Below are 16,220 nucleotides of genomic sequence, written 5' to 3' on the forward strand. Positions count from 1 at the left end.
TTGTGCGATGCAGCCTGGTTTACAGTACACAAATAGCCATGTGCTTCCCCTCTGGTTGCAGGGTATTTGCCTTATTGCTGCCTTGACCCCCATGTGGTGGCAAAGAGGGCAGGAGTTCCCACCCAGCCCACTCCTCTGCTGGCCGGGCAGTGAGATCTGGGGTCTGATGCTCGGTATGTGCCACAGGGGAAGGTCCTGAAGGGACTAATCGCTACAGTACACCCTTCCTTAGGCTTCATAGAAATGCCCAAGGGCTTGACCTGGGGAGCAGTTGGTTTCCTTGACTGGTGGCAGCCTTGGCCTCAAGCCAGGCTGGGTTGGTTCTTCATACCTGCTGAGTTCAATGCTGGGAGCAAGATCTGTGCCCTAATCGAAAACTAATGCAGGGAAAACAGTGGGGGGAAGGGCTGCTGAGTGGGGGAGGGATAGGGAGACATCTAGGGAGGGCTTTTCCCATGGGGGGCTAGTTGGGGTCTGATCCTCTGGGCCCAGTATGTTCATATATTGTTTCTTATTTGTTGACATCAGTCCCCAAAGGGAACTGCCGCCTCTGACATGGCCAGAGGGAGGCCAGCTGCTACTGTGCTCCCTGTAGGGACAGTATCAGCTTCTCTGTCCTGCAGCCTGTGGCTGTAAGTCAGTGTGGGGATGCAGGCTGATGTGGGGGTGAGCAGCACAGCTCGGGAGGAAGCTGAGCATGTCCTCTGGTTGGTTGGTTTGCTTTGTATCCTGGATACTCCCTAATCGCACAGGAGCGCAGCGCTGGTAGATTTAAATGGGGGCTTGTGTCGGGTCACAATTCAGAACGCAGCAGGATCCTCTTCACAAGACCAGGCCCTGTTGGGGATGGAGACGTGTCCTCTGGGGGGTCAGCCCCACATACCATGGCCCCTTGCTGGGCAGTGATCCTCCCTTGTATTTCAGGAATCGCTTGGAGCACTAGCAGGATGGGTAACTGGGCCAAAGGGTAATGCCTTCAGCACTTGGAGCAGGGAGCAAAGGATAGCAGGGGGGGGTGCTTCCAGCTTTCCTGTCCTTCCCAAAGATGTAAATCGTCTCCAGGACAGTGATAGAATAGGAGGCTGCCAGCACTTCAGCAGCCCCTAGCTGGAAAAGAGAGGGAAGGATGATCTACCACAGGATCGGGAATGGCAGCATGTTCTGAGGAGGTGAACAGGGAGGATGGAGGAGGAATCCTCACATTGGTTTAAGCCCAGTCCAGACCATTCAGTGTGAAGCCTTGGGTTTCCCACCTCTGCCTCATGCAATTTCTTGCACTGCTCTGAAGAGCTTGGTACTAGGGAAGGCCCCAAGATGGGACAGACCATGGGCTGACTATGATGCTCCTGTGCCCTGTGCATGTGCTTGTACAAAAGAGCTGTCTCTGGCCTAGTACTGAATCCAGTGATGCCCTAACCTACCATAGGCCCCAAACTACTACAGACAATGCCATGCCCTTTGAGTGCTGCTTCTGACCTGTCAAAAGTCACTGATCTCAGCCTTTGGGCTCTACTTACTATGAGGATCACTTCTGCTTTTTACCAGGAGAGGAGCTATAGGCTGTGGGCTGTCAGTTGTTCCTAAATGCTGCCTTTACAGACTGAGTGAAGACCAAGGCTAAGAAGGCTTGTGCAGAATCTTTTCCTCCAGTTGCAGCAGGTCCCATTTTACTGGGTGGGAAAGCCCAGACCTGCTAACTTTTTTTTTTTTTTCTTTTGGGGCCGGTAGGAGGGGCTGACCCAGCTCTATCAGTGTTATGCCAATGGCAGCCTTTAGCAGTCAAATATGAGCCCCCATGATCCTGATCATGCTTGCTCTGCTGTAAACCGGAGAGCGAAGCCCATGACGTGAAGAGCAGCAACGGTCACGGAGAATGAAAGGAAGGCTGCCCAGGTGACTCGATTCCAGTGTGAGAGGTTGCAGGCTCATTTCTAGAGCCCCTGTAAGCTGCAGAGGGAGATACTAAGGTGTAGATGCCATTTCCATTTTCAAACCTTCAGAAAACGGCCCCGTGTGCTGGGAGCTGGGCTCCAAAATACTGAGGCCCTTGAATGGAAGCTGCCATTCGGCAATGATGCAACTGATTCGGTGCCAGGCAGCATGTCAGGGATGGAAGCAGGGAATCCTTGGCCCCCAGCCTGCTGCTCAGTCTCTTGGGCCACAAAACCTCCCACAGTACAATGCCCAGGAACAAGAGGTCAGCGATGGAGACCACAGGGTCTTTAGGAGAAAGCAGAAGGAGCTTGTACAAGTGAGGCTGAGTTGTTTAATTACTTGCTTCATTGCTGAAAAGGGAGTGGGAGCTGGTGCCAGAAAAGGCCCCCTCATTTCTCTGGGGAACAAGCAGCTTTTGGTGCTGCTGGATCGATGTATTCTTCCCTCCCCACAGCCAGCGCTCCCTTTGCTAGCAGGGGCTGCATCAGGCCTGTGTGCTATGATGAGGGGCAACGCTTGTTAGGGTGGCTCGGTCCTCCTGGGAGCTGAAGGGGCAGGAGCCTAGCGAAGAGGAGTGGATGCTGCTGTTTTATACATTGCCAGAGCCTTCCAGCACCTCCACTCTGCATAAAGGTGTTTTGGTTTCTATTAAAGGTTCCTCGGTGTGGGTGGGTATTTTAGTTCTGGAACTGAGGGCAGTGATACTGGCAAGGATCAAGGGTGAAGGCTTTAACCAAAACCCTTTGCTGGGAGTTTTCCTCGTTTCACCATGGTTCAGATGATGCTCACAGCATGAGAGCTACTGCTCAGGGTCCCCTCCCTCAACACTGCCAGTGACCTGCAGCATCTCCTGTCCCCACAGTCATCCTACAACTGGGCTCTGACAGCTCTGCTAATACAGTGCAGTCTTCACCTGCATGCGGCCAGCAGCTGCATTAGCTTTGGACTGATAGACCTTGTCTGAACTAGACCTTGTTACCAGAATTGCTGCTGGAGATGCAGCTATGCCAACAAGGGTGCCCTTTTTGGCATGTTAGCTCAGCTCCATGACACTCAGCCAGGCTAACGGCACCCTGGGGCCCATGGGAGTCTTGCAGCATTACCACTGTGAGGTGTGCCAGCACCTGCGCAGGATTCTCAAGAATAAACCCAGAGATTTCAAAAAACAAATCCATAGCGTTAAAAACATCCTGCCCTGGTTTGAGTTTTCTGAGCAACAGAAGAATTGCTCTGCTGGTTTTTTCATAGTCAAATGAGTGAAAGCTAAGAGCTGGCATTTTCTGAGGGTGCCTTGAGTCTAGGAAGGTCGAGCGCCATGGTTTTAGCTCATGCCTATGGGGCGAGGCAGGGCGGACAGTCGGAAAGCTCCTGACAGCCTATTCGGCATCTCCACAAGAGGGCTGTGTTGGCACAGCTATGTCAGGGCAGTGGGAACAGCAGCGGCTCTTTTTGGCTGACAGCCGCAGCCTAGCCAAGCCTTCATAGCAGGTTTAAGAGCGGGGCTCTGCTATAACCTGGATTAGGGGATTGTCAGTTAACACCCTTGTAGATGCTGGGCTAGGCACTTTTCTTGGTGTCCCATGTGAGCTGTACCTCAGGCTCAGCCAAGCACCCTCGAAGGGCTCTTGAAGTGTCTGGACCTGTCGCCTTTAGCATTTCACAGTGAAACAGCACAAGGGTGACTCGGGCCAGTGCTTCTCATCTATCACCCCTGTAGCAGGCTTGATGTGAATGATTTCTGCCACCGGTGCATCGGGGAAGAAACTTGTGCGGCACAGGATCTTCAAGACACTCATTCTCCTGAGCACAGGCATCCTCAGAGACTTATGAAAAGGCAGGGAGAGTAACCCTGATAAAGGAGTCTACACAGCAATTTCCATGTTGCATGCAGTCTCGTGTTAAAAATGATCATCCAAAAATCGAGGATTATGCCCCAGAGGCTACTGCCTACTCAGTTTTCTTGTGGGCTCCTTGCAATGTCATTTCTATGAAGGGAGCCATCCATTGGGCATATAGGGGCCAAATTGCTGACTCTTAATGAGCATTGGACTTATGAGTAGAGTTTCACAGTTACATATGGTCAACATGGGGCTGGATGAGAACCAATCTGATGGCCAAATACGAACAAACCCCATCTGGTTGATCCCAGGTGAGTGATATGGTGGCATCCATCCCAATCAGCAGTGAAGAAAGGTCCAAGTTGTCATCCCCTCTCTGAAGCCAAGGACTTTTCACCAAAGCAGGCAGCTACTTCTGAGCAACGTGGTGCTCCAACTGCAGAGAGCTTGATAGCCATCAAGACTTTTTCCAGAAATCTCAAGGGGCAGAGGCAGCAGGACTGCAAGTGGAAGCAAGAGTCATTGCAGATGGCACGAGAGGAGGCCATAGGGGAGGAGATGGGAAGAGGAGCAGAAAGGTGATGTGGCCAGTGAAGAGGCTAGAGAAAGCACTCTCGGAGGAGGGGATGCTGGTCCCCTGAGTTGTCCTTTTCTGCGTGGTCGTCACCCTCCTCTCTTTGACTTCTTCAGCACTGATTTTTCTCTTTACTCCCAGATGGCTGAGCTGTGCCTGGTGTAGTACTGATCCTGGTAGCCCCCTACTCAAAGCTGCCCCCCACTCAGCAAGGAATCCCTGCTGTCAGGCCTGTCAGCCAGTTCTTCATCCATTTGGCCCCTGTTCTGTGGATATTGCATGGCACTTATTTTTCCATCAGTGTCCAAAGTTTACATCAGATGCTGTACAGAAGCCTAAGCATGTTAGAGCTCCTCAGTTACCTGTACCAACACAACCTGAACCCTGCAGAGTGAGATGGAGCTCAGATTTGGTTGCCAAATTACTATATTTCACATTCACATATTTCACAATGCTGCGTGAATGCTTCAAACTCGGAATAGTCAGGTTTGAGCGCCTAATGATGTCGCCAAAATCCACATGAAAGCACTTCTGTGAGTGTGGCCTGACTTTCTAGGATGCCGAGCACACACAAGCCCTGCTGGAGTCGATGTGGAGTCACAGATATTTCACTCTTGGGCAGTGGGCTCAGGACAAAATGATGGTGAGGCTGATTTATTTTCAGCCACTGAACGTTTCCTTCCATTTGATTATTTCGCTGCTTGTTTTTTAGTTCAGCAGGTGAAAGTCCATGCTGGGGATCATCCACTGGTTTGAGGTGAAACCCTCCTTCATGCTTTGCTTTGCTAAAGCAACTGCATGATGCCCTGTATATTGGCTCTAAGACCCAGGAGGAGCCTTTGCACTGGGATTATGGAGGGGAGGGGAAGAAAGTAGGTGGAACAGAGAGGAATAGAGGGGTTTTTTTAAGGTCCAGCCAATAGGCTTGTGCAGCCCGGGCATCTTATGTCTGTGACCAGTGGATCTAATTGCTTGTATAAAAGATAGTTCATTAGAAGCTGGCTTGTCAGTGCAATTTGGTACATATGAAGGGCAAATCGGTGGTGTGTGTGTGACCCACCAGGTCCTCCCCGCTGAACGCCAGGCCAGTGCATCCCTGCTGAGAACTGCCTGCCAGACCTGGGCCCTTTGGATGCAAGAGGCATTTTTGGCTGGGAGCTGTCAGCTGGATGAGCCAGGCTGGGCTTCCCTTGGCTTGTGTGCGTGCTGGGACAGCATGTGGTGCTTGTAGTTTCTTTTTTCCACTTTGGAAGTTGCTTGGCCTGGGAGTGCAGCCGGCTCCCTTCTGAGGCTTTGGCTCTGAGCAAGGCTTGGCAGTGGAGGGAGAGGGAGAGGGGAACCTGAGCTAGGCTTTTGCTGGGACGCAGGGAGAGCTGCTGAGACCATGAGAACCCGAGGCACTAATGTAGGGTATTTTCTGATCTGTTGTGGCTGGCTTCTGGTGAGCGGGCAGCTGAGAGGCACAGAGGCAGGATGCAGCAACCGGGGGAGCCATCAGTGCTGCCCTGGGAGGAATAATGCATGCTCGGATCTCACGAGCTGGAGGACTGCCTGCTACTGTGACACTTACTGTGAGAAGACAGGAGACTGCTGTGAAGACTACCAAGCTGTGTGTCAGAGGTCAGGTGAGTAGCCAGGCTGGGGAAAAGCATGGTTTCACACCCACCCCCTTTCCTGCCTGCTTGTCTCATGCAGGTACAGATCAGCCTGGGTTTATCCAAGGAGCTTGCAGGGACTGCTTCTTTTCTCAGTGACTCTGGTGTGGATCAAAGTAACTCCATGAAAGCCAATGGGGTAACGCTGGCACGGAGCTGGTAGAGGAGTGGATAGGGCCCATCGATTTTTATGTTGGGGTGGTGGGGGCGGAAGGTGCGAGTGGTTCCTTAAGGCTCTGTTAACCCAAGTTTGGTGTTCTGCCTCTTTCACACTCATCTCCTCTGTGCACTTGGAGGCTTTGCTGAGAGCTTCAAGGAAGCTGCTTTTTCACGGGCTCATTTTTGCCAGATGGGTTGGATGTGGTTTTGCTTGCAGTGGCCCTGATGCTGCTGCCAGTGAGAGTTGGCGCAAAGCTCTCAACGACTTTACTTGGATTGGGGTCTCTTCCTATTGCTGCCCTGGGCTTTCCTGTCTGTGGCCTTGTGAGCTGTACTTTGCCAGGACTTTTGCTGACCCTACCTGGGAAAGGAAGAGTCAAGCAATGCCTTTTGGGCTGTGCTGATGGAAGAAGGGTGGAAGGCTGGACTGTACGTATGAGCCTGGGCGGCTTTCAGAAATGAGCACCATTGTAACAAGGCGCTGAATGCAGTTGTGTCCCAGGTGTTATAAGGGCATCCACAGTGGGGGAGGAGAACAGTAAGTGGATTTTGAAAGGCGAGGAGTCTGAGCATTGGAGAAGGGAAAGCAGGAGCTGCCCGTGGGTTGTCTAGAAGTTTGACCAGTTAGGAGAAACATCTGTGGCACCACCAGCAGGGCTGTCCCAGTGGGGGAAACCTCATTGATTCTGGTTTCATTTTGGTGGGAGGTCACTCAAATATTGTTGCACATGGAGAGCGTGACTTATTCCCTAAGCACCCATGAAGGGTTGTTGGTTTTTTTTCCAGTGAAGCATCTGATACTGGCTATTGGAGGCAGGAAACTGGACCCTTGTGTTGACCTATTCCTGATAGACAGCATCAGACCAGAACTGGCCTATCCAAGCTCTTTTTTTTTGGCATTAAAGGAATTCATTTTGTCGCACTTACAATTAGTTTCTCATCCATTTACTCACTTTGTGGACCTCCTTCATTTGCTGATGGGCCTGCTGATTTCAGGAGCAAGGTCCTGTGTATTACAGAATTCATTACAGAATGCTTGATATGTATTATATGTAAAGAGCTGGTTAATAGATAACAAACAGGGGAGGTGAAGTCAGAATTGGGCCCTTTTTTCTCTGCATGTGACTGTTTTTGTTCATTTTATACTTTCTTTAGCAAGGTGGGCATCTCTCAGTGAGGGTTGTCTACCCACCAGGGTTATTCCAGAAGAGCTCTGGTGTGAACAGACACAGCAGCTGTCACTCCAGAGTCACTTCCCCTTTAGTCTCTGTGGCTCTGCAATTAGAGCTCCTTTTGGTAGTTTAGTCCAGTGGTTTTCAGCCTTTTTTCATTTGTGGACCCCTAAAAAATTTCAAATGGAGGTGCAGACCCCTTTGAATGATAAGTGTGGGTATTCACATACTTCTGATGGATCATAGTCATATTTCATGGACACCTTAGGTATGTCTCCAGACCGCCAGGGGTCAACAAATCACAGGTTGAAAACCATTGGTTTAGGCTGATCCCCTTCCAAAGTGGATCAAGCTAATTGGGAACAAGGCACGTTTCAGCTGTGTCTACGCTGCTCTTTGGAGGTGTGACTGCCAAGATAGTCTCAGTCTAGTTTGTCTGGGTAAGCACAGCAGGAGAACCTGATGACACAAGATTCGGCGTAGGTTGCTGCAGCCTGCTTGCTCCTGGCACTGGGGACTGCGTATTGCCCAAGGTCTGAGCCATGCTGCTGTCACAACTCCTGGGTGCAGTGTAGACAAGCCTATGGTCCAGAAGGGAGTCTACAGGGGGAGCCGTTGCAGCAAAACTATTGGGCAGTAGCTATTTGGGTCTATTTCTCCATACAGACTGAGCTGTCTCTCCCCATTCAACTAAACACTCAGCTAACCCATTTCACCAAGTGTTTAAGGACAGGGAGAAATGCTCCAGTGGTTCTATTTACCGATTGATTTGCATGTCCTTCTGGAGCGCAGCGCGTTGCTTTCAGGGCATCCTGTGTGGGATAAATTAGAGCAGTTCATTAACTTATCTGCAAAATGACAACAATGATAAATTGTCTAGCACAGTTGTGCTAAGTATTGTCTAGCACAAGAAGTTGTATCTAGAGAGACTATTAACTGGTGTATTTTTTGTACTCCTCTAGTAAATCTTAAACCAAAATACCCTATTTTCTTACATACAACATGCCCAGGACTAAGATACACACCTTGGTTTTGAAAGGCAGGATGAAAAAAAAAAATCTTTCCTTGAAAATATAGTAAGTAGCAGTAAGGAACGGAGTAGCAGGAGTTAGGGAGTGCAGCATGCTCATTGTGGCACTCTCTGGGGAATGCATACAGCCTTACTTTTGCTTTCCTTCCACAGAGGCTTAAGTGGCAGAAATTGCAGTCAACGTATTTCTTTGCTTATAAATGCTCACCCCAGTTCCCAGCAGTTGATTTTTGTGGGGAAAAGGGTGTGTGTGTTGTATGTTAGAAAATATGGTACTTGCCATGAGCAATTTACCATAAAGCCCATGAAATGAGGTGCCACTCAAAACTTCCTGCCTTAGTTTCATTAACTAGCGTGACTGTAAATCAAGGGGTAACCATGGTGTTAACTGGGCTTCACTGCAGATTGCAGTTGTCTGATCATAAACTCAGAGACAGAAGAGACTGAAGGGTGGTTACAAAGTGGATGGAGCTGGACTATTCTCTGTGGTGGCAGATGACAGAGCAGGGAGCAAAGGGCTCAAGCTGCAGCAAGAGAAGTTTAGGTTAGATATTAGGAAAAAACTCTCATGAGGGTAGTGAAGCACTGGAACAGGTTACCCAGAGAGGTGGTGGTATTTCCATCCTTGGAGGTTTTTAAGACCCAGGTAGACAAATACTTAGCTGGGATGATCTAGTTAAGGATGGTCCTGCTTTGAGCAGGCGATTGGACTAAGTAACTTCCTGAGGTCCCTCCAGCCCTCATTTTCAATGATTCGATTGATTCTAAGCTCCAGCGTCGTTCTAGTTGTGTGCTGGGGCTTGCGTTGGGCTGTCCTTGTGGAGCAGGGTCACGGTCAGTGATGAGTAAGACAGGCTGAGACAAGAAGTACCTCTGGAGGCTATGAAGGGAAGGCCTGCTCAGAGCAAGCGTGGGCTAGTGGTTAATACACAGGGTAGTAGTGTGTAGTAGCTTCTAATCCCAGCTGTGCATCTTTGCCTTCTCTCTGAGGCTCTATATCACTTGGCTAGGATCTTTATAGAGGTACCCAAGTAAACTTATTCCCAATTTTCCCCCTTCACCCAAACCTGGGGGACACCGAGCACCATTGTTTTCTGTGCTCAGAGTCAGTCTTCCTCCCAGGCTAAAAACCACGTACGATGCTATGAGACAGTCAGAAACTGCAAGGATCTCCCTAAGGGCACTATGTGAGGGGGCTCCTTGCAGTTTCTGACTGTGTCTCATAGCATCGTACGTGGTCTTTAGCCTGGGAGGAAGACTGACTCTGAGCACAGAAAACAATGGTGCTCAGTGTCCCCCAGGTTTGGGTGAAGGGAGAAAATTTGGAATAAATTTATTTGGGCACCTCTATAAAGATCCTAGCCGAGTGATATAAAGCCTTGGGCCCACACTCACAGGTGGGAGTTGTAATCCAAAGCATGTTTGAGTCCATCTAGCAAAGCCAGGGTTTTGGCCTAATGCTCTGTCAGGTGAGCGCGGGCAATGAGACCCACCTCTGGTTGCTGACGGTGCAGGCAGCAGATCTGTCCTTAACTACTTCTCTCTCATGGGTGTAAATCAAGAGTAATTTTCCCCTGAAGCCCAGGGCCTGACATCAGCATGAGATCAGACTCTCGATCAATGGGTCTGGGTAAGAGAGAAAGTGGGGTGGGGGGAGGAGGAGGGGGCTGAGAGGGAATGAATGAATGAGTGAGTGAGTGAATGGGGTGTGGGAACTTGGTGCTTTGGCTGAATGAAGCACAGTGGGATCTTAAACTGAACCACGGGGCAAGGCTATTGAGAGACTTTGAAAAGACCTATCAAGAGAATCTGTTTTTCTCTTCTCAGGGACTGGCCAACAATAGTTTTATTTTCTCCTTTACTTTCCAAATGGTTTTAGTCAACATCTTTCTTCTTTTTTTTGGCCCAAGGTCGGGGAGACCTTTTTAGAACCAGGAAATGGGCGTACAGTGGTGGGGGAGGATAATGTGGCCCAACCCACTGCCGCCTTTGGTGCAGTGCTCCTATTACTGCCCCAAAGCCCCTGTGTGCGACATAGCTATAATAAGTCTGTTCACAGGCTCAGATCTACATGCATATTGCAGTACCAAAGGCTCTCTGATGTAGTCGTGCAAAGACGGCATGTAATGTCTTTACCCCCCACCTTACCTCTCAGCCCCAGGGGAATGCTGTCCTCTCCATTGTGTAGCGAGCGGCCTACAAAAGGCAGAAATGAAGAGGGGTCAGCATGGGAAGCGTTTTCTTGGCATGGGCTAAGAAGGCTGAATTCACCTAGACTCTTATTTCCCTGATACTTTGAAGATCAGTTGGCCTCTCGCTTTGTCTGTGTGTTTGCACCCTTAGCATCTCCCAAGCAGGGTTACTCCAGGAAAGCAAGGTAATAATGCCTCCTGTCCAGCAGGCTGAGCCACAAGGATGCAGGCTGCCCGCCTCATGTCCCAGACAGCAGGAAAACGGCTCTCAGACCTAAAACTGCAGAGCACTGAGCCAACGAGCTAAGGTGCTTGGCTGAGACTGCTGTTGTCACATGAAGAAAGGCAGCAGAGAAGGGACTGCCTTTGAAAGGGCTCCAGCAGGCTTTGTCTCGGCCCAGCAGGAGATGCCTTCTGTCTTTATCTTCACCGGGCCATGAGGTGCTGCTCTCTTCTCTCGGGGGCAGTCACCAACACCATTCAGGTGAAATGCAGATGCCCAGGGTGCTGCCAATGTGCACGGTTTCCCAGAAACACGAGTTCAGGAATGTCTCTCTTCTCTGGTTTTTATTTCTTGATTCCTCTGCTCCTTCCAGCTCCTGGTCAGATTAGTTCTGAAACACTTGACCCAGAACCTTGAAACTCTAGAGACCTTGAAAGAGCCTTTTTTTTTCAGGACATTTTCAGTGCTTAAAAATGGAAAAGTATAGGAGAAACCTCTAGACTCCCAGGCATCTACCTGAATTAAATTGCTGAGGACATGGGGCTTGCCAAAGTGCATTGCACCACAGATGCATCCCACACAGTGTCCTGCTCCTGCCAGGGGCCAGCACCTGCCGCATCGGAGGGAGGTGCTAGAGAAGCCACTCGGGGGAGGGATGACCTATCCAGGAGGTTCTTCCATTGTGGCTGGGTCTTCATGTAGTCTGGGATGCAGCTAGATAACTGGTTGGTATTAACAAATACCTAGGAAAGCCTCTACGCTTGTAAACTGCTGAAGAGTTGTGTGTTTTGTCCCTTGTGGACTCGGTGACATTGTGTAGTCTTGGATGGCACTTGCTCCATGAGGATTGCATTCCTACTCTGAGAAGGGGCCTCCAAGGTAACTTTTATTGCCCTTTATTCCTTGTTTCTAGTAATTCCCTACTTGATTGGGTAAGAGAGTCCTGCTGATAGCCAGAAATATTTATTTGCTAAATTAAGGCTGAGGCCTTCCAGCTCTTGGAACGAATGCTCTTTGGTCTTTTATTTGCCTTTTCCTAAACAGCAGCATATTATTGGCATGAGTCTAGAGTCCAGATGTCCATGTGGTTTGGCTGCAACCACATGCAAATGTTTCTCTTTAGAGCTCTCCTAGGAGTCTGGAGTTTGCAGAGAGGACCCCTCTCTTGCCACTGTGGGGATTTGTAATCTAGAAATTAATTAACTGGGACCTTGTCTTTACCTGTTTGCTTCTACCCTGCTAGGTCAGTTCTTAATCACTGCCTAGCAGGAATGATAGCTCAAAGCTCCAGGCTTGCATTTCTAATGACTAAGAAGCATTTCTTCCCACATACAATTTTTAATTTGCTCCTTGGGAGTATTACTAATCTGTGTATACATCACAGAGATCCTGGAGACTACAGCTAATGTTGCCACAATACACGTGGCTGTCTCAGGGACTGTGATTAATGGTACAACGATGTACACAAAGAGTATAGAGACTGGGGGCTTATGTTCACAATCTCAGCCAAGTGCTTGTGGTTTGCTCCTCAGATGTCAAGTAGGCTATTTCAGCTGCTAGAGGCCATCAGAATGGTTAGTCTCATGAGACAAATGCATAGACCACACAGTGTTGACAGCGGGGTAAGGCACAACTCTGCACCACTGCTGCTGCTGCCACCCCTGCTGCAGCCAGGAGCTGGTTCCAGTTGGGATGCATCCTTGTGCCCCACCATTGGCACAGAAATCTGGGGGGGCACATGTCCCCTGTGCCCCCCCCCATACGTCACCTGTGGATAAATATGTGTTCATGCTCTGTTGGATTAAGTGGTACAAATACCCATTCCAAAGGCTTTTAGAAATGTTTAAGATACTAACTGTCATCAGAAAGAGAGAGGGCAAGAGAGGGTTTCATTGTTTGGTATAAAAGGAGGGAACAGCCTGAAGCATAATTCAATTCCTCCCACTTGGAATGGACTCTGCCTGTGTCCCAGATCTCAGATGAGGTTTGATTAAACATTGCTTATTAATATTTATCCTAAGTGTTTAGGGACTTTTTCCTGTTGTCCCTTCTGTTAGTTGTCCCCAAGCCTTCATGGTCCCACCTAGATTCCTGTTATTTGTAATTCTGAGGATGGCAAAAGAAGTGACTGTAGGGTCAAAAATCAGAGCTCCCTGCAAGGAGATGGGTCAAATCTCCATTTCAGTTCCAGTGGCAAATGCAGAATCCCATGACTTGGATAGACACTGACAGGTGGGGTAGACCCAGAGCTGGCTGGGATCTGGGATTTCTATTCTGTAGGAAATTCTGCTTTTAAAAAATAAAGTAGTTCCAGTTTGAGATGAAAAGCCTCATTTTCAAATTATTATCCAAATTGAAAATACTGGAGAAATATTGATTTGGGGCAATTGCAGTGTTTCATTTGGACAGGATCATTTTTAGCCCATTCATTGAGGCATTTCATTCAACTATTAAATATAATCTGGCACACATCATTTAATAAAATCCACATTTTAACATGCCAAAATTGGAACAAAATGAATCCAAGCCACACTACCAAAATGGAAAAAGAAGTTTCTAATAAACAAAGTTTTGTCAAAATAGATGATTTTTTGTAAAATGTTTCAGTCTTGGTGAAACGTCCTTTTCCAGTGCAAAACTGTTCTGTCAAAATGTATTTGACCAGCATTGCTTAATCCAAACCCCAAATTCTATTTTATTGCAATACAATGGATGGAGTCTTAAAGAAGTAGAGATGGAATAAGGAAGTCAGCCTGGTTATCTATGGTGGTGTGGGCAGAAAATGGGCTTTTGTGCTGGTTTTATGTGAAACACTAGATACCACTAAGAAGCAGCAAGAGCATGGACAATGCTGAGGAACATATTCCTTTCACAGTGCTCCCAAGAAGCAGCCCAACCATAGCCTGTGATGCCACCAGCAGTTGTATCCTGGATGTGCTTTCAGCTGAGACTGACAGGAACAATTATGTTAATTTTTGGGGGTAAAAACTCCCTTATCAAGGGATGATGAGCTCCTAAAGGAATACAGGAAGACCTTCCCACCCCTGCTCTTTCCTTTCTCCCAAGTCTACAGATGAGATGTTCATTAGGTTTTCTGATCTCGCAGGATGACCAGGAGGCTGCCAGCTCTAATCTGGGATCTACAGCTGATGCTCACATTTTTCAGAGTACAGTGTTAAAAACCCAGCCCCCTAACACATCCAAGTAGCCTTCTTGCCAGCATTTGAACTCCAACTTCTTCCCCGGACTTTCTGCCTTGGTTTGTGGGGATGACAGGGTTGCTTGGCCCTGGGTGGTCTTGAGGGGGAAGGCAGCTGTTCTACAGTGGTACAGTAAATTTGGAGGTTAAGTCAAATAAAAGAATAACAAAAGGATTCAGGAGATTTCAGTGTTCAGTTCAGGCCTATTTTTGCCTACACTAGAAGCCCATGAGTGCAGTGTCCAAATTCAGCAAGGATATTAATTGGGTGCTGCATAATCCATGAGCTTTATTGTTTCAGTGGCCAGGATTACATTGGATAGGGCTGCAGGAAACTGTACAAGTTCTTGCTTCCTTTTCAGGAAGGTTGAGGGATTGAGGAGGGAATTGTTATTTCTGGAGGAGGAATCAGTTGTGGGTTTTTTTACAGTGTTGAAGCCATAGATGACTACCAGACCCTGGGCTATAAGCCATGTACAATGGGCAGGCAATGTATGAAGTTCCCCTCCAAAGCAGTATGTGCGGTACCATGATGGATGGGTATGTGGCAGCAAGGATACACAAGCCTGACACCATGTTTAGGAGGCACTCCAAGCAATCGTTCTTTGATGGAGTGTGTGGTGTGCATGAGCACCCAGAGAGATGGAGGGCTCACAGGACGAGCTTGGCAAGGAGGCATGAAGAATCTCCCACCAATACTGGCTCTGGCTGTGGGCTCCTCTGCTACAACTGTATAGTTCTGCCCTGCCCAGCTCCACTGCTGGATTTGTCTGGGCATTGTTTGAATGCCTCAGCCCCAACAACCCATCCTCTTTCCCCAAATCCTCCTTCCTGTCTGCTCATCCCCTTGCCAGCCAATCAGTGGTCTGTGCAGAGCTTGTGAATGGGACTGAATGGGATGGCATCTCGGTTCTCACACATGGCTTCCCACATTGACACTGAGTCGGAGGTCATTGTCAAGTGCGTAAGTGGCAGCAGTGACAGCCTGGGCAAACACACACAGCATGCCCTTCCCAGATAAAATGAATGTGAGGAACAATAGGAGAAAAGGAAAACATTCACTAGATGTGGAAGGGAATTGAGTCCGTCTGGGCTTTAGCAACACATGCTTCTCATTCAAGATGCATCAGGCTAGTTTTAAACATGTCCATCCATATGCCACCTGTATTATGAACCATGGGGACTCTCCTGGCAGTTCCTGGGGATGGTGATTAGCTGGCTGGAGAACCATAGAAACTGAGGGCAGTTTCATTCATCCTCAGGTGGGTAGTAAAGATCTACTGCCATGGGTCCATTCCCTTAGAGCTGCCAACAAACATTGCCCAAGATTTTCTGAGCAACTTGGGAGCTGCAGAGCCAGAGTGGCAGCAGCAGTGACTTGTGGGTGTTTTCCAGAGAACTTGCTCCAGCATTGCTGTTTGGGACCCAGGCCTGGACAAAAGGGAATGGTGAACAAGATGAGGCAAGCATGACGGCTGGCAGCCCTGCTGGTGAAGCAGCCCTTCTTCTGTTCCAGTGGCATCCATCTGCTGAGCAGTGTCAGGCCTTGGGAAGGGAATCTGACTGTGTTGCTAGGCTGTACCCAGCCATCTGTGACCTCAGCTGCATTTCAGCGGAGAAGAAAGGCTAGGACAGCATTTCCCAGGGTGCAGAGGAGCAGCTCCCTGTTGCAACTCCTAGTGCTTTGCAGGAAGCACTGAGTTGCAATGATCCCTCCAACTGAACAGAAATTTGCTGTTTGGGTCCAGGAGTTGGGGATTCCAGCTGAAACCTGGTGTCCATAGCAATGCCACTCCCCACTCCTAGCCTGGATGCTGTTTTTGGCACTGTATGGTGGGGTCAGTGAATTGGAGCCCCACCACCTCAGGAGGGGGCAAGGGCTCCAATCCACCCACCCCACCCTCCAGTGCTGGCCAAAAAAACCCCAGACCAAGCTCCCTCTGCTCCCTTCCCTTCTTCCCATTCTGAAAACAGAGACAGGCTGGGAGCTCGGCAGACACAAGTTACAGAACGTGCTCCGTTTTGGACTGTGTTCATCTAAACCCTCATGCAATGAAGGTTCAGATTTTAGTGGGATCTGGCCCTTTTTAAAGTGGTCTGCAGCCATGCACTTCTGTTTGGTCACAGCTGTAGAGATCTTTCTGAGGCCAGATCAGGCAAAATTGTCGCTTCTGCCTGCGTCCCTGGTGATGCATGATCCTCTTCACCACCGTGTCCTCGCTGCCTTTCCCACAGCCTGTGCC

The 16,220-nt window shown here is 49.0% G+C and overlaps 1 protein-coding gene across 2 annotated transcripts in view; it reads left to right on the forward strand.

The window, feature by feature from the left end:
* Positions 1–500: 500 nt before the first annotated feature.
* LOC102573233 (somatomedin-B and thrombospondin type-1 domain-containing protein) overlaps positions 501–16,220 on the forward strand; it is a 40,261-nt gene continuing 24,541 nt past the window's right edge. For both annotated transcript variants that reach the window (XM_014598842.3, XM_006260110.4), the window contains exon 1: positions 501–5,972. In XM_014598842.3, the coding sequence (XP_014454328.1) occupies positions 5,732–5,972 (241 nt within the window). In that variant the 5' untranslated portion in view covers positions 501–5,731. The remainder of the gene's footprint in view (positions 5,973–16,220) is intronic.

The sequence above is a fragment of the Alligator mississippiensis genome, chromosome 10 (genome assembly GCF_030867095.1).
Source record: "Alligator mississippiensis isolate rAllMis1 chromosome 10, rAllMis1, whole genome shotgun sequence".
NCBI classification, from domain to species: Eukaryota; Metazoa; Chordata; order Crocodylia; family Alligatoridae; genus Alligator; species Alligator mississippiensis.